At 43.6% G+C, this 18463-nt stretch overlaps 2 protein-coding genes across 4 annotated transcripts in view; one reads left to right on the top strand and one right to left on the bottom strand.

The window, feature by feature from the left end:
• Positions 1–2613: 2613 nt before the first annotated feature.
• SPRYD4 (SPRY domain containing 4) lies at positions 2614–9566 on the top strand. Its single transcript, XM_075265591.1, has 2 exons — positions 2614–2969; positions 5837–9566. The coding sequence occupies exons 1-2, from the start codon at positions 2867–2869 to the stop codon at positions 6373–6375; spliced, it is 642 nt and encodes a 213-aa protein (XP_075121692.1). The 5' UTR covers positions 2614–2866; the 3' UTR covers positions 6376–9566.
• A 5396-nt stretch (positions 9567–14962) lies between these two features.
• Positions 14963–18463, bottom strand: part of GLS2 (glutaminase 2) — a 46662-nt gene continuing 43161 nt past the window's right edge. For all 3 annotated transcript variants that reach the window (XM_075265588.1, XM_075265590.1, XM_075265589.1), the window contains one exon: positions 14963–18214. In XM_075265588.1, the coding sequence (XP_075121689.1) occupies positions 18058–18214 (157 nt within the window). In that variant the 3' untranslated portion in view covers positions 14963–18057. The remainder of the gene's footprint in view (positions 18215–18463) is intronic.

Here is an 18463-nt window from a genome sequence, read left to right on the forward strand (position 1 = left end):
AAAAACAATCTGGTCCCTAGTCATAAAGTTAGGCACATAAAACATCAGATGAACAACATATGAACAATTACACCATGTCATTATTTATATAACAAAAACTAGGCCAAAATGCAGAAGCGGGTGTGAAAAATAAATACACCCTTCCATAGCAGGCGCTGCTAATGAAATATAGAAGTCTAGGCAACTTGCTGGCCTAGAAGAGTCGTTATTAATACAATGCCTCGGAGGAAAGACATCAGCAATGATCTTAGAGAAGCAATTATTTGTGCCCATTAGTTTGAGAATCCAGACGTTTTGAAGACCATCATTCTATAGTTAGAAAGATTATTCCCAAGTGGAAAACAGTAAGATAGTTGGAGTGGACATTCCAAAAAAATCACTCCAAGGTCTGACCATGCAATGGTCAGAGGAATTGGAAAAAAAAAAACACCAAAAAACTACATCTATGACTCTACAGGCCTCAGCCAGCATGTTAAATTGCTCGAAAAATATTTCAGTAAAAACTGCAGTTTATATAAAAAAAAAAAGCTTGCAAAGTCACATCTGGACAAACCACAAAACTTCTGGAACAATGTCCTTTGGAAAGACCAGACCAAAGTGAAGATTCCGGAGAGTACCACATTTGAAAAAACAATATGTCAGCACAAACACCACATACTGTCAGACTTGGAGGGTTGACGATTTGGGTTTGTTTTGCAGTCACAGGACAAGTCATTGAGTAAACCATGAACTCCTTTGTATGCTAAGTATTTTAGAGTCAAATGTGAGGCCATTGTCTTAACAACTAAAGTCTGACTGAAACTGGGTCATGTAACAGGACGATGTTTCCAAACACACCAGCAAAGATACAACAGAATGGCCCAGAAAGAAAAGAATCAAGGTGTAGTGCTGCAATAACCCAAAGTCCAGACTTCAACACAATTGAAATGTTATGGTGGGACCTTCAGAGAGCTGTGCATAAACAATTACCCAAAACCTCAATGAACCAATGATGTAAAGAAGAGTGGGCCATAACGCCTCCAGAACAATGTCAGAAATGGAAAAATTCAAATAGAAAACTATTACTTCAGGTTATTACTGCTAAAGTTGATTCTACGAGCTATTGATTCCTGAGGTGCACGATTTCACACATAGCGTTTCCATTTTAGCTTAATTTTAGTTAACCCCTTAACGACATATCCTAGTTTGATACTTAAAAAAGTTGTCCAGGCTAAAATTTTATTTTTATATTAGGCCGGGGGTGGTGAAAAAAAAAAAATAAAAAAATTATAGCTGTATTAAGGATAGGCAACTTTGGGCACAACTCCTGTCACACAACTAATGATAACTGTGCCACCCTGTGACATCTAAACTTAGTGAACAGAACTACATTGCACCTAACCAAGACTACTGGGTTGAAGATTGCTAGACATTAACTCTCTAGGGGTTATAGTGCGACTCCATTCACCAATACTAGTGAACCAGCCATTGAGTGACCAGCCGGTTCTTTGGTCATGCAATGGGAGTTGCAACCAAAGACGTTATGTAGCCCTAGCGTAGCCACTGGTGACAATGTACCTGTCTGAGTATAGTGTATTAGTTGGCTTTAACATCATTTTGTTTTCTGTTTTAGGGTCAATGCACACAGAGTTTTTTAGCGAGGATTTTGACGCTGAATCCACCTCAAATCTGCCTCCAAAAAAAGCCTCCCAATTAGAGATGAGCGAATACTGTTCGGATCAGCCGATCCGAACAGCATGCTCGCATAGAAATGAATGGATGTAGCCGGCACGCGGGGGTTAAGCGGCCAGCCGACGTCAAAGCGGAAGTACCAGGTGCATCCATTCATTTCTATGCGAGCGTGCTGTTCAGATCGGCTGATCCGAACAGTATTCGCTCATCTCTAATTGGGAAGCTTTTTTTGGAGGCTGATTTTGAGGTGGATTCAGCGTCAAAATCCTCGCTAAAAAACTCTGTGTGCATTGACTGTTAGGGAACTTTCACACGGAGTAAACGCTCCGCTCATTCTAAACATAAAACTCATTCAGAGTGAGCGGCGTTAAAACAGATCCCATTGATTTCTATGGGTGCCGGCATACACGCGTATCACATTGAAAGCAATAGGTATAAAAGCATGCCATTGATTTCAATGGGGAGTGCACGTATGCCGGCACCCATAGAAATCAATGGGATCTGTTTTAACGCCGCTCACTCTGAACGAGTTTTACGTTTAGAATGAGCGGAGCATTTACTCCGTGTGAAGGCTCCTTACAAGCAAGAATTCTGTTCGCCTTGACCTTGGATAAGTCCAAGTAGGGTGAGGTAAGAAGCAACGGAGCACAAAACCAGCAGACACGCAGACTATAATAATGGGGTCCATCGGGTGTTCATTATATGTAAACATCTGCTGATAAAGTTGGGCTTGCAGTTCTTTATTGTTCACCAGTTTCTGATGGATCCGCACAGGACAACGCATGGCACAGCCGTGAGTCCAGCGTAGCTCGAGGTAGCCAAGTCTGTAGCAGAGGGGCCATGTGCCCCTGTAGAGGTAACAGCTCCCCATATCTACAATGAAAAATGACAAGTCAATGGAAAGTGAATAGTCAATAGACTGTATACGTGTCGGATTGCTGACTGTACAGTGTGTACAGGGTGTGAGGGGAGCGTGACCACTACATGACGTGCTGGCATACACACACACATATGTGGCGAGCAGGGCACACAGCTCAGTGTATGCCCGGCCTGGGTGCCCCTCTCACAGCCACAGGGACTCCCTGTCACCACCCATCATTACGTGGACTCCGGTCCCTTCCACAACCACGGGAGCTTTTCCTCCCTGAAATCAACATCACATGACGGGGAGAGACACAGCCCGCCTTATTCCAAGATGGCGTCGCCCATGAGGGCCGTGATCTCGGGGAGCCGTGTCCTGAGGTGCCTGCGTCTTACCAGTCTGCAGAGGAATTTTGCAGCTCTCAGCTCCCGGAGAGGTGAGGAAAACAAGACAGGGGGGAAGCGAGGGAGGATAAAGCCGGCCAGTATCGCGCGGTGTCCGAGGGACTACAAGTCCCAGCATGCCTGGTAGAGGCTGTACGTCTGTAGTAAATGGTTGTGGCAGATGTGGATGTGTCTGACGTCACTGACGTGTCATGACAATGTCCTTGTGCTGTCAGTGACGGGGCCGTGGAGCGTCCTGTGGGGAGAGACTGACGTCACTGCCATTACTGCAGTCACCTCTGCTACAACAGGTCATGTAGGTCAGCCCCAAAGGACTGACACCAGAGACACCAACACCTGCCCCAAAGGACTGACACCAGAGACACCAACACCTGCCCCAAAGGACTGACACCAGAGACACCAACACCTGCCCCAAAGGACTGACACCAGAGACACCAACACCTGCCCCAAAGGACTGACACCAGAGACACCAACACCTGCCCCAAAGGACTGACACCAGAGACACCAACACCTGCCCCAAAGGACTGACACCAGAGACACCGTCACCTGCCCCAAAGGACTGACACCAGAGACACAGTCACCTGCCCCAAAGGACTGACACCAGAGACACAGTCACCTGCCCCAAAGGACTGACACCAGAGACACAGTCACCTGCCCCAAAGGACTGACACCAGAGACACAGTCACCTGCCCCAAAGGACTGACACCAGAGACACAGTCACCTGCTCCAAAGGACTGACACCAGAGACACCGTCACCTGCCCCAAAGGACTGACACCAGAGACACCGTCACCTGCCCCAAAGGACTGACACCAGAGACACCGTCACCTGCCCCAAAGGACTGACACCAGAGACACAGTCACCTGCCCCAAAGGACTGACACCAGAGACACAGTCACCTGCCCCAAAAGACTGACACCAGAGACACAGTCACAGCCCCAAAGGACTGACACCAGAGACAGTCACCTGCCCCAAAGGACTGACACCAGAGACACAGTCACCTGCCCCAAAGGACTGACACCAGAGACAGTCACCTGCCCCAAAGGACTGACACCAGAGACACAGTCACCTGCCCCAAAGGACTGACACCAGAGACAGTCACCTGCCCCAAAGGACTGACACCAGAGACACAGTCACCTGCCCCAAAGGACTGACACCAGAGACACAGTCACCTGCCCCAAAGGACTGACACCAGAGACACAGTCACCTGCCCCAATAGACTGACACCAGAGACACCGTCACCTGCCCCAATAGACTGACACCAGAGACACCGTCACCTGCCCCAATGGACTGACACCAGAGACGAGACACAGTCACCTGCCCCAATGGACTTACACCAAAGACACAGTCACCTGCCCCAATGGACTGACACCAGAGACACAGTCACCTGCCCCAATAGACTGACACCAGAGACACCGTCACCTGCCCCAATAGACTGACACCAGAGACACAGTCACCTGCCCCAAAGGACTGACACCAGAGACACAGTCACCTGCCCCAAAGGACTGACACCAGAGACACAGTCACCTGCCCCAAAGGACTGACACCAGAGACACAGTCCCCTGCCCCAATAGACTGACACCAGAGACACTGTCACCTGCCTCAAAGGACTGACACCACAGGCACTGTCACCTGCCCCAAAGGACAGACAACACAGGTACTGTCACCTGCCCCAATAGCCTGACACAGGGGCCTCAGGGACACTGTCTCCTGCCCCACCTAATGTTTTAGAGCTCCCCATTTTGTGAATGTTATCACTTGGAGTTTTACATTTCTGTTAGTGGTTTAAATGGCAAAAATATCTGTTTTAGGGCTCGTTCACATCTGCGCCTGGGGTCTTTGTTTATACAGGTTTCCGTTTCCTGCCTGAAACTGGGCAGGAAACGGAGACCTGCAGGCATTTTTCAAACCCATTCATTTGAATGGCTTTGAAAAGTGTCCGGCCGTGAGTGTTTTATGCTCTCTGTGGCGAAACCGTTTTTTTTTTTTTTTAACCGGACACAAAGTCGGACATGCAGGACTTTATGTCCGGTTTAAAAAAAAACAAAAAACGGTTTCGCTGCAGAGAGCATAAACCGCTCACTGACGCTCACGACCGGACCCGGTTTCTGCCAGCAGAAGACGGAAACCTGAGTACGGAGGCCGAACGCTGGTGTGAACGCAGTGCCAGCTGATTTTATTATACCATAGCAAGTACCACAAACCTCACAGAACTTACTGGGCACCATTTATGGGTTCTGCTGTGCATGATTACTATGATCCTAGCTCAGTGGTTGTCCCAATGAAAGGAAAGATAGTAAGGATTGGATTGAATGTGTTAAGAGGTAGGGTCAAGCGGAGAATATAATATTATTATTATTATTATTGCTATTATTCATTTTATATAGTGCCACGATGTTCTGCAGCATCTTACAAATTAGAGGGTACGTGAACAGAAAATATATGACATTACAATGTGACTAAAAAATTTAAATATCTAACAATAGGAATAAGGGCCCTGCTCGCAACAATCTATGAGGAAATATGGGGACACGAGACGAGAGGGCTTATTTGGTGTGATGGTCCAGCCATCTATTAATAGATATGCTCATACAACTGAAGCTATGAGGCCAAACACCAGCCAGTATCTCTGAATATACAGATACTAAGTGCACAGAGTACAGGGTAACCTCTAGTTGGGGGGAGGGGGGGTCAGGGCTCTGAGCAATTGCAGTCTGATTTGTATATTGATTAAAAGTGGAATATCTCTGAATTGCTTCATTGGTTTCTGGTCACAAGGGACTGTTTTTGCTTGTATTGTAGACCTCTTTGTGACATTAATATTGGTTTGGTTTCAACAAGTCATAACTGTAAGTTTTAATTACTGGACATTAATAGTTGCTTTTCTTTACCATTTTTGCAGAAATATCTTTCAAGCTAGATGAGAAAACTGCCCATAGTAGCCTGGACCTGTTCAAGAAGGACACAGGGGTCATCTATCGTATATTAGGTATCGATCCCTCCAAGGTCCCTCAGAATCTTGAGCGTTTCCGTGAATGGGCAGTTGTGTTTGGAGACACCCCGATCGTGAGCGGCCGTCATTATTGGGAGGTGACTGTGAAGAAGTCCAATGAGTTCCGAATAGGTGTGGCAGATTCTGACATGTCCAGAGATGAATGCATTGGTGTAAGCAGCCGTTCATGGGTCTTTGCATATAGTCATAGAAAATGGAATGGGATGGTTGTAAATAAAATTATTCCTATCACCAACATTGGCCATCCAAGCAAAGTGGGTATCCTGGTGGACTACGAAGGTAGAAAACTCAGCCTTGTGGACCCTGAAAAAGGCTCTCTCATCCATACACTTAATGCAGACTTTCGAGGCCCAATTGTGCCAGCATTTGCCTTGTGGGATGGAGAACTTCTTACCCACTCTGGCTTAGATGTCCCTGCCAGTCTATAAATTCCTATAAAGTGTTATAATAAAAGTGCCTCGTCAGCAAAATCCATACCCGGCATCAAAAGCGCTATAACATTGTTATTGGTATTACATGATAAACAATATAATGTTTTATTTAGGCTTTGCTTTGAGTTCTGCAGTATTTTAGTTATAAGCAGCTATCAATACAAAAATTGCTCATATACTTTCTTATCGGTGAAGTGCAATGTCATATCCTGATGTGTCAAAGAGGAGAATATGCTGGTTCCAAATTTGAAGAGTATTTGCTTAGAAATAACAAACTTTGTATTGTGTCTTCACTGACAAAACTCTCAGCTGCTCCACGGCCTGCTAAACTACTCAGTTCACTGCCATATTCATACAGGTTTGCAGCTCTTCAAAATGTATAGAAAGATTAGAGGAGGAAGAGGCAGAAGGAAACAAACCTACTAGGGCAGATACAGCAATGTTTGTATCTCAGCAGAGCTTTGCTCACATCTGTACTTCTTACCCTTTTTCTGTTGCATCGTCTTTATCACTCACTGGACGCCTCCTTCTCCCCTCTCCATAGACTTCTAGATAGATCTGGCAGTGAATTGAGCAGCTCAGCAGGAGTGCAGGAGATAGAACTGTTTTCCTCTGATAAGATATATTGCATTGTTTGCTACATTTATTTACAAAAAGAACAAATGAAACGACAGGTAGACTTTAAAGAGAATCTTTATTACTCCTGACATGTCTGTTTTAGCAAGTGTATGTATCCCAATGAAATAACAAATTATGGAGTATCTTTCCCTATCACTGTGCAATGTGCGGTACTTCTGCTGTTCCTCCTAGACCTTTATGAATGAACTGATAACTGGTTCCTACCACTTCCCTTCTTAAAGGGATGTGTCCATAGACAGTCACAGGAAAACAATCGGGTGCCCCTGGTTGTCACATATAACCCCCACCTGGAGATGCTGAGAGGAATCACACGCAAATTACATCCACTACTGCAAAAAGACCACTGTCTAAAATCCATATTTCCAGATCCCCCTCTGCTGTGCTACAGACAGCCACCAAACCTCAGGAATATGGTTGTGAGCAGCTCACTGTCACCTCCAACTAACACAGGAGCATTTCCATGCGGACAGAAAAGATGCAAAACCTTCCCTGACATACTGACCACTGACAGGATAGAGATACCAAGCTCTAACAGCGAATATCAAATCCCAGGTACGTTCACCTGTAACACACCTAACACTATAGTGAGATGGACGTACACCGCTGATACAACCCAGTTCTCAGTTTATTTATACATTGCTATGAGGAATGACACAGGAGTGGTATAAGAAAAGATGTGCCAGAATTGTTATAAAAACGATTGTTACTAAATCGATTATGTCAGCAGATGGGACACGTCCTCTTTAAAATGGCAGCTATAGCAAAGAAATGTCTTGCTTTTTGTGCAGCATCATTACCAGAACTTTATTTTCCTGCATTTAAACAAATGGAGAATAAATGACTTTTTCTTCTTTTGGTGTATGGCTATGTATTCACAGTATCATTACCAGACTGCCTGGTTATTTACTTTTGAAGGATATGGATCAAAGAAACAATTCAGATTAATAATGAATCTTTTGCCCCAGTGGCCTGCTTCCACTGTTTATACTAGATTTGGTCTGAAGCAATAACTTGTGGACTCTTTTCTGGTCACATACTATGACACAATTGTAAAGTGTAAGCATCGCAAATGGTGTTGTCATTTACATTCAAGCCTTGAGAGGTTACAGAGTTTTTGGCTTAGGATCTGGGTTGTCCAGTCTTAAGGAAAAAGTAGATAGATATGTTCAGTAATGTGAAGTGACATGGCAGTAGGTATAAGGGGGAAGACCCCTTTAAATGTATTTGTGTCCTTGTCTCAGTTGTGTCCTTTGGTCTCAGTCATTTCAGGTCAGTAGTTTATTTCAGTAATGGTCTTGGTGATGTGTCCTGCACTTGTCAGCAGGACATGGGCGCTATTTATTGTCTGACAGCGATATCTTTGTGTTCTTCCTTTCCTTTAAAAGACAACAAGGAGATATTGCCATAGCTTTAAGTAATACCCCCACCAATGGCAACCAGATACCACAGCAGAGCACACATAATACCTGTAGTGACAGAAAATACTGCATTGCTGTGCTGGATAAGTGTCCAGCATAAAATACCTCCCAGAAGAGCAAAACACGACAGTGCAATACAGTATCTCACCATAGCAGTGCCAGTCACATACCATTGTACAGCTCTAGCCCATTGGCAGCAGCATTCTCCCCAAACTAACCCTTCCAAACATGCAGCAAACCTTTCCACAGCTCCGACACTGTAAGGAGTATCTCCATATCCATATCAGAGAGAGGAGATAAGAAAAGAGCATCCTACCTCCAGTACAAGTCTATGAGGCCCTTGTCTCCAGACTAGAGTATTCAGGAAGGACCTGTGGACTCTTGATGATGTGATCACTGCTCCTTCAGCCTGTCTAGCCATAGAGTCTGTACTGACGCACTGCAAGACTGGCATTATCAGTGTAGTTCCTGGTTTAGAGACCCCGCTGGCAGGGACCTGTGTCTCGCCAGTCAATGAGCTGAGCCCCGCCTGTGAATCCTGTCTTAAGCTGGTCATACACATTTTGGACAGCTAACTGATGATGAGATCGTTCATGAACTGCCCCGCAAGGGGGACAGTTTGTGTGTAGTAGAAAAAAGAAGAAACAGTGAGAAAGTTAGATGATGATTGACAAAAAGCAGACGGTCATGCAAAACACTAGTATTTTTGGCCTAGCTGAAAATTTCCAACATGGCCAATCTGTTTTTGGCACACTAAAGTCTGCTATCAGCCAGATGTGAATGACCGTTCACAATATGTACATGTAAGATTTTGGCCAAAGTGGGCGAATCAGCCATTATGTATGGCAAAAATCTAATGTGTACGGCCAACGCTAGGCTGTCGATAAACCAATAAAATGAAATGTGCTAAAGAGAAGCAATGCTCAGATGAAGATTTGCATCCCTTATAAAGGTGAGGGTCTCCACACCCAGAGCCCACCTGACATAAACTTCTGACATGTGAGAAATGGCAGTGACCTTGTAGGTAGTAGTAATGGATGTGTAGTCCTCTGCCTTGATTTCAGTGCTGACTTTTACATAAAAGATGTATGTAAACATTTGCAATAATGATTGTATAAAATAAATATTTTGAACAGATGTTGCTGATACAATGGAGTTATTTGACTGTTACCTATCTCTATATTATAAAAATGAATTCTTGCCTGTCTGTCTGTTCTCTATGTGCGACCAAACAACTGGACCACATGCCGCTAGCGGAAAAAAGAACGCTAGTGGTCTCCATAGACTACCATTGTATGGAGGCGGTTTTTGAGGCGAAATCTGCTGTCAAAATCCGCCTCCTTACCCCAGTGTGAACTAGCCCTTAGACCAGACCTGGGCAAAGCCCGGCCCATATCCGGCCCTCTGACTGATTCAGTCCAGCCCGCACAACTTGACTAGGGAGGCGTGTCTGGGGGGGGCGTGTCTTAGTGCCGGCAGGAAGATGGAGACATGTGGTGTGTGTCATAAGGTATTGAGAGATGTAAGGTGAGATGTGAAGGTGGAAAGTGTGTGTGTCTATATGTGTGTGTCTTTCTGTGTGTGTGTCTGTATGTGTGTGTGTGTCTGTATGTGTCTGTGTCTCAGTAACCTAGGGGCAGAGATGGAGGGGGAGGGGGGGACATGAAGCTGGGGGTAGATGAAGAGGCACTTAAACTGGGGGGACATTAAAGTGGGGACAACTGGAGGGGGCATTAAACCGTGGAGGAAGCTGTAGGGGGACCTGTCTGCCTCTAGTTGCCCCAAGTTTAATGTCACCCTCCAGCTACCCCTACGGTTTAATGTCTGCTTCCAGCTTCCCAATTTTAATGTCCCCCTCTAGTTGCCCCCAGTTTCATGTCCCGCTCCAGCTGTCAATTTATTGCCCCCTCCAACTACCCCAGCTGTTTAATGTCACCCTCCAGCTGTCCCAGCTTCATGTCCCCTCTAGTTTCCACCAGTTTAAACTGGGGCACCAGGAGAGGGACCTAATACTGTGGGGCAGTTGGAAGGGAACATTATAATGTGGGGGCATATAATGTATGGGTGACTGTAGGAGGATTATACTTTGTGGGGGCACATGGAAAGATGATTGGGAATGGGCAGAGTCAACGTAGAAGTGGGTGGAGCTAAATTTGCCGTGCCATGGCCCTCTAGCATAGTTTAAATTTCTTATGCAGCCCCATGGGAAAATTAATTGCCCACCCCTGCCTTAGACAATGGTCCATAAGGGTAGCTATGTGTCCCAATAATCCATTACAGGTTCATTTTTAACCTTCATTCAGGTTAAGTGATACTTCACTTTTATATTTTCTGCCAGGACCTCTCCAGAAACCTTTGCACTATTTTAATCTCTTATCTGGTCACATGCCGCTGAACGCTAGATATTGTGCAATAAGTATACATGTCTAGTGTTACTTAGTAATCGTATACTTTAAGGGTACATTCACATTGGATGTCTCCACTACTGATTTTTTTTGTCCATCTGTTACAGGATGGTTTTTGGAGAGGTATTTTGTTGCAAGTATCCCATTGCTTTCACCATTTTGTGAACAGCAGTTGACCTTGGTTTAGTGCAGCACGTGGATGAGATTTGTAGTCTTATCAGCTACTGTATATCACTGTGGGTGAAGCATGCATTGGCTTTCATGCCATATCTTGAAATTTTTGCATTGCTTTTCAATATTTTGTGTGAGTAGACCTTGTTGGATTTCACTTCTGGGCATTTCATGTTGGGTACTTTCCTAATGTAGTATGATGAAGGACCTCATCAGCATGTAAACTGTATGCCTTTCCCCATATTGATTTCACAATGTAGGTAAATTCAATATGTGCTTTTTTCAAAGGGGTTACTAATGAACATTTTGCTTTTATAACTGGTTTGCTTATAAAGAGACAGCTTCTCTAGAGTATAATGGAAGAACATTAGGTCACTGTATAAAATCTGGGTTTAAGAAGGGGCATCTTCTGGAGAGGTTTTGTTGTACTTGTATAATGAGGACGGGCTAGTAGATCATTATAATAGTAAAGCCAGGAAGGTGAGAGGAGGATCAACTTGAGTGCTGGTTCCAATCACATGACACAGGGTCGGAAAGAGTTCAGAAAACCAAAGTACAGATTAAATAGGGGATGTAAGTATTTATCCCATCTCTGGATAAACACTTTAAAGAGGACCTCTCATGTCCTCAGAAATGGACTACAAAACAGACCATGCATTGAATTCACGTGGCTTTCTGTATGCACTCTCAGGGCTAGTTCACTCGGGGAGCGGGATGGCGTATTTTGGTCCTGATTCTGATGCAGGAAGCCGCATCAGAATTGGACCAAAATGCACCTGCCACAACTGTCGCAGCTTCCCCCTCCGGAGTAGGCTCAAGGGAATGAGCCTAGTCCGGAGGGTGCTGTCGCGAGGCAGATGCCGGGGCTGAATCAGCCGGGGAATCCGCCTGAAGAAAGGGCAGCTCGCTTCTTTTTTCTGTGATGCCGCTCATGGGAAAAAGTAAGCTAGCGGTCTACATAGACCTCTATTGTGAGGGAGTGGATTTTGACGTGGATTCAGCGCCAAAATCCGCCCCCTCTTGCCCCGTGTGAACAAGCCCTCAGAGGGACAGCTATCAGTTACAGAATAAGCCACCTACTGGACTCCTACGCCCAGAATGAAGACAAGTTTATATGAATACATTAAAAGTTCTACTGGATATTTTCCCACAAATGCGTATCAACTTCTCAGCTTCTCTTGCTTTATAATGTACTGCCCGCAGCCACCACTAGGGGGAGGGAAGGAGCTTGCTCCATGCAGTTATACAGTCACATCAATCATAGAAAAGCATTCAGATTTCACTGTAACAATACAGGTGAGTATTCTAGCACTTTATTAGAAAATGTGAATACATAAATACAATTCTAGGCGTATTTTCAGTTATAAAGATTTTAATAAGCATACAAAATGAGCACAACCATATTCAATACACTTTATAAAACCACACCACACAAATCTGGATATTTTTGGCCAATATTTCATAGCAGCAATGCAGAGAAGCTGCACTTGTCAGATATCAAGTACATTCATTCTGTCTCTAACGGTCGGTCACCTTGCTGGTGAAGCTTTGGAAGTAAAGCAAGACAACATCTCACAAAGATCCTTAATAAAAAGAGAACATGACCTATTTGTCTAATCTCAGTAGACTATTCCATGAAAGATGCACTTGTGCTCTATGTCTGCTAACCCTCATTCACACTTCAGTACGGGATCAATATTTTACAGAGGGTTTTTTTTAAAGCCAAAACCAGCATGGGTACGGAACATATGTAAAGAAAGAGTTATTGTTTTCTTTCTTGAATCCATTACTGATTGGCTTTAACAAAAAAAAAAAATACTGATGAAATACTGAGGTGTGAATGAGGCCTAATGTAGACACAGTGGTCCTTTGTTACATGAAATAAATTCCTCCTTAGTATTTAGCATTCTGCAGCAGTGGATCCATGCTCATACTAGGCTTACACTGAAGTATACAGATAGCATATGTTTTTACCAGACAGAATGTGAACACTTTTTTTTTGTTTTGTATGAGCTTATCTCCAGTGTGAACTAACCTTTATGTGCAATTGAAATGTTTGTTCCACAGATCGATATTCCATCTCTCTGCTCTTTGCTCCCTTGTCTAGATATTGCTGTTACGGACCTGTTATGGCTCCTCCTAATGTTCTTTTGATTCCCTACCCATGTGACATTGACTGCTTTGCATCTGTAAGTGTGACCGAATGCCTACAGAGGAATCGGACTTTGAGACTGCTGGAGACAACTGTCTCTAGGTCTGTTCCCACCACACACTGAAATGGTGCATGCTGCGTTGTTTTTTTTTCTTCTTTCTTTTCCATGGTCATGTAACTTTAATACAGATTACTATTGGTGCGTGTGCTGTCCAGGTTTCATATGTTATAGACAAGGACAGCGCATGGATCGAAAATCTGGTCGTGTGAATTAGCCCTTATCGGCTGGTCTATACAACAGCAAGAAGAGGTGTACAATACTTAGACAGTGGGACTTAAAGGGGTTGTCCAACGAAGTGAAGATTGCAGGACCTTTCTCCCACCTCGCATTCAACCTCATCACAGTCAGCTTGACTATGGCCAGGACTGATAAAAGATAGAGTATTGTACTTCGGCTATCTTTGGGGTTCCCATTGAAATGAATTCACCACTCCTGCACTAGGGTTGAAGATGGAATGGGTGAATGGTCCAGCATTCTTCACTTCATGTTTAACTATTGGACGTTTTGGATGCACATTTTGAGAGGGAATCATGTTTGCTCCAAAGAACAGCAAGAATGTAACAGCAAACTCTAGACAGGAAGATTTGTTAAAGTGATTCCAATTGATAAGTTGTTTTATGACCTATTGTTTAAATCAAGCATTTATGTAAAAGGGGTTATCCAGGAAAAGAAAACACGGCTGCCCTATTTCAGAAAGGGCTCCGCTTCCTGTTTTCAAGAAGTGACATCCTATCCGTTGGCCATATGGCCGTACTGCAGTGTTGCAGCATAGTCATGTGACCAACAGGCGTAACGTCACTGCCTAAGATGAGGACATGGAGTTCATTCTGAAAGAAAGCAGCCAGGGGAACCACTGGAGATAGCTAAAGTACAGCGCTCGGTTATCTCTGGTGGCTCCCAATGAAAGCAATGAAACGTCGGTGCGCCTTTCATCCTCCACTCAATTCAAACTGTGGGTGCAAAACACACCATTTCTCATTATTGCTGGGGTCCCTGTGTTCAGACCTCCACTGATCAGCATTTGACCAGATATACTGTAGTAAATATACTGTAGATGGGGCAACTTGTGACAATAACACCTCTTAACATTGTTGGGCTGAATTTATTAACACATCTATGCCAGTTTTCTGAAAAGAGGAAAAATCCCTCTTTTATGCCAAACATGCGACACATTCCCCATTTTGCGAAAGTTATGGGGACAGCACATCGAGCAAAACTGAATTTAAAAATTCTCCCATGATATATCTTTCCCAAAGATTCACGTCTCATGACTACAGTTTTATATGGTTAGATCCATAAGACACGCTTGGGTATTTTTACATATGCAGTGGTTCATGTTAATACCCTTCATCAGGCTTATGGTGGAGATCCAGTGGAGGATAAAGGCCCTCCTGACATTGTACTATTCAGAAGGAATCTAGTGACTATGCTTGGAACTGTAAGAAACAAGTGTGTGATATAGAAATTGTATTGCAATTGGATGGGAAAGTGGTCAGTCCACCCCTCTGAATATGCACCCATCCTACTTTACGTTAAGAGTTATGCTGCTAGGATTATACAGTTCCTTGTGGTTCCTGTAAAGCATATTTCTGAATGCTGTTAACAATGTACAACAAAAGCTCAGACAAGATGGCTGCTCCCATAATCATGTACAGAAAATACTATAAAAAAAAAATCTACCATCAGAAAACAAAAACATTGCAGGTTACAAAATGAATCTGTATCTAGTTCTAATTAGTTCAAAAAATCTAGATGATACATTCTCTTTAAAGGGATCCTGTCATGTTGAACAGTCTAATCTGTAAGAATAAGGGCAAGTTCACACAGGGTTTTCTGGACCAGAACCTGAGGCAGAGATCGCCTCAGGTACCGGTCCAAAATACAGGTTGCTGCGACTGGATGCCAGTGCAGTGCACTGGCATCCAGTCGCGCACTCCAGTTTGGATTAGGCCCAAATGGATGAGCCTAGTCGGGAGGAAGGAGTGTCTTCAGGCGGATGTCATGAGGCGAATCCGCCTGAAAGAATCAGCTCCAGCTCCCAGAGAAAAGAACTGTCCGGTTCCCATTGATTTCAATGGGAGCCGTCTTTTTGGTCAGGATTTTGAGGTGGATACGGCCTCAAAATCCTGACCAAAAACTCTGTGTGAACTTACCCTTAAGCTATAGAGCAGGAGCAGCTGGGCGGAATGATAGATAGTTCTATAGGTAAAGATTCCCTATAACTTGTCATTTATATCTCTGGGGGTCCACAGGATGGTCCTGTCAGTGACTGGCAGCTATCTTTGTATGTATGCTCATACAGGGAAGGCTGTCAGTCCTTGAGACACTCCGCCCACTGGACTCTAAAATCCACAACAAAGATGTCAATACATTATTACGCAAAACTATGTATAAATCTGCTTAGTTTCTCCTACTCTATACCATGATGCAGGTAGACTGGACAGCAATTCATTGGTATAGGATCCTTCAAAGGTTCTGAGGAATCTGCAATTACATGAGTATTTAGTAGGGTTCACACTGAAATGTTAACACCGGTAGACAGCAAAAAAAAAAAAAAACAAGAAAAAAAACCCCTAATTAAATGAACCCTTTCACATATACATGGCAAATCTAAGTTCAATAAGTAGTCATTGCACAATGGAACATGTTACGAACATGACTAGTTCTAACCTGGAAAGAGTGTTACATAATATCTAAAATTTGCCTTTTGTAGATGATATTTTCATATATAATTATGCATACATAAATATATAATTATATATATAATACATATATATCTTATTGTGACATACAATCAGACTGTAATAAGCATCAAGAAAATTTACAGTCACCAATGCTTCTAGTATTTATGAACATGGTTGTCTAGTCTTAGGGGGCGTTCACACTACCGTCGGTGTCCGACAGCTAATGTCCGTTCAAAATATTGTGCGGACATTAGCAGCGGACACTAACTGTGTCCGTGATATCTTGCATTCATTTAAATGGACATGGGGAGTGTTCTTTTACAGTCCGTGTCTGTCCTTAACTGTCCGTTCCCAAAGATGTCCGACCTTTCAAGCGGACAGCAAAACCCGACATGTACGTTTTTGCTGTCCGCTTGAAAAGTCATACATCTTTGGGAACGGACAGTTAAGGACAGGCACGGACTGTAAAAGAACGCACCCAATGTCCCATTAAATCAATGCAAGATATCACAGACACAGCTAGTGTCCGCGCAAGATTTTGAATGGCCATTAGCAGTGGACACTAGCTGTTTGACACCGACAGTAGTGTGAACGCTCCCTTACATAAATCTAACCTCCAGCTAAGTTCACACATGGCATAAAAATATACCCTGCAACCAGCCTGGAAATCAATCAACAATATATTGTGTAAAACCTGTTGCAAAAACCTGCAAATTTCCTTGCTCTGGGTGTGTTCAGATGTTGGAATTTGCCATGGATTTGGGGGCAGATTTCGCCCTAGAAACCAGAGCAAAGCCGTCTCCCATTGTTTTCAATGGGAGGCAAAGAACGCAGCAGGACGCGGAAAGAAGAAACATCCTGGTCGATCCTGCCACTGATTCTGCGACTCAAGACGTCCTCCTGATTAGACCCATTCATCCGGGCCTAATCAGGAATGGGATGCCATGACTGAATGCTGATGCACTGCATCGGTATCCCATTGCAGCTAGACCAAGGCAAAAATGAAGATGAATTCCTCTTCATTTTCCGCCGTGTGAACATACCCTTACAATGCACTGCAGTGAATTTTCATTTCTTGCATTTTTTCGAGAGGTTCTCTAGAAAGGGTTTCAGTACTTAGTTTCTCTGGGTTCCATTGCAGATGAACATTAGGGTTTCCAAGCTGGCTCTGATGCTGAGCCTGTTTTAATCATGTGACCCAAGATTAGGACCAACCTGGTCTGCAATAGAAGACAGAGGATCTAAGTACTGAAACCCTCCAGGAGAACCCCTTTTTATTATGACAAGTGTTTGTGTTGCTTCCAATAAACTAGCTCTCTACATTCTTCATTCCTTCTTATTAATGAGAGGTCTGCCATTGTGATGGAGTCCTTTAAACAATGTACTGTGAAATGTATATAGTTTTTATATTGTCATATTTTAAAGATAACTTCTTGCCCTTTAGAGAGGTATTCCTGGCTAAAACTATTGATGGCCTATTCTGAAGATAGTTCACTAATATCAGATATGTGGGGGTCTAAAGCCCAACACCCCCATGAATCAGCTGCTCCCAGAATGGAGCTGGAAGCAGACAGCTCTGTTATCTGTATAGTGGCTGAACTGAGTTACTGCAGCTGAGCCCCCATTCAAGTAAAGAGGAGCTGATCTGCAGTACCTGGTCTGACCACTACACAGAGAACAGCACTATCTGCTTCCTTCTCAATTCTCTGTGTATCAGTTACTGAGAAAGCCGATTGATGTTCCGGGTGTCTGTCCTTCAGCAATCTTGTATTAGTGGCCTATAAGATAGGGCATCAAAATTTTGAGCCTGGAAAACCCATTTAAGCTAAACATGTCAGCAACACAAATCTCTTGTATTCTGAGGATTTGCTACAATGTATTGGTGTAGTTAGAACACAATCATCCTGGGGTCACAGAGAATTCATAGCTCACAGCCTGGACTATCTAAGGATGTGGCAGATGGATCACAGAGGGTGTTTGTAGAGGGATTCTCACGTTGTACTATAGGACTTTTCGAAGGTCTTGCAGATGTTTCAGCGCTGTACGATGATGCTGCGTAGATTTTGCTGATCCTTGTATAAAAGCTTAGTGCTAATTGTACTGGCTTGTGTAACCAGATGTGCTGCAGGTCTGCAATGAAGAAGATCAGCTACACCATACTCTTCAAATTCTCCAAAGACAAATGTTCTTCTGAACTTTCAACCCCCATATGTCTTTTCACATAGGTTTCTTGATATTCAGTCAGTAATTTCACCACATCATGTCTCTCAAACTTTATGGCATCTTGCAGAGGAGTATTACCCCACCTATGGAACATAGACAATCATTTTATGGCAGCTATTGGTCATATTATTATTATTATTATTATTATTATTTTAACAACATTTTTTATTACATTTTTAAACAAGTTTACATAATAGTAACCACTATCTTTAGGCTTAGTTCACACTTAAATAACGTCCTATTTTGGCACCGGAAAAAACGCTTCCCAATTAGATAGCGTTTTATTGACCTTGGCACGCTTTGCTTCCCGGCAGTTTTCCCATCCTTTAAGA

Source organism: Leptodactylus fuscus, chromosome 2 (assembly GCF_031893055.1).
Source record: "Leptodactylus fuscus isolate aLepFus1 chromosome 2, aLepFus1.hap2, whole genome shotgun sequence".
In the NCBI taxonomy this organism is placed as follows: domain Eukaryota; kingdom Metazoa; phylum Chordata; class Amphibia; order Anura; family Leptodactylidae; genus Leptodactylus; species Leptodactylus fuscus.

Excerpts from the sequence above, each read along its gene's own strand:
- SPRYD4 (XM_075265591.1), top strand. The coding sequence starts at position 2,867 with ATGGCGTCGCCCATGAGGGCCGTGATCTCGGGGAGCCGTGTCCTGAGG. Across the intron at positions 2,970-5,836 it reads AGCTCTCAGCTCCCGGAGAG|AAATATCTTTCAAGCTAGAT; the intron begins GTGAGGAAAACA and ends CCATTTTTGCAG.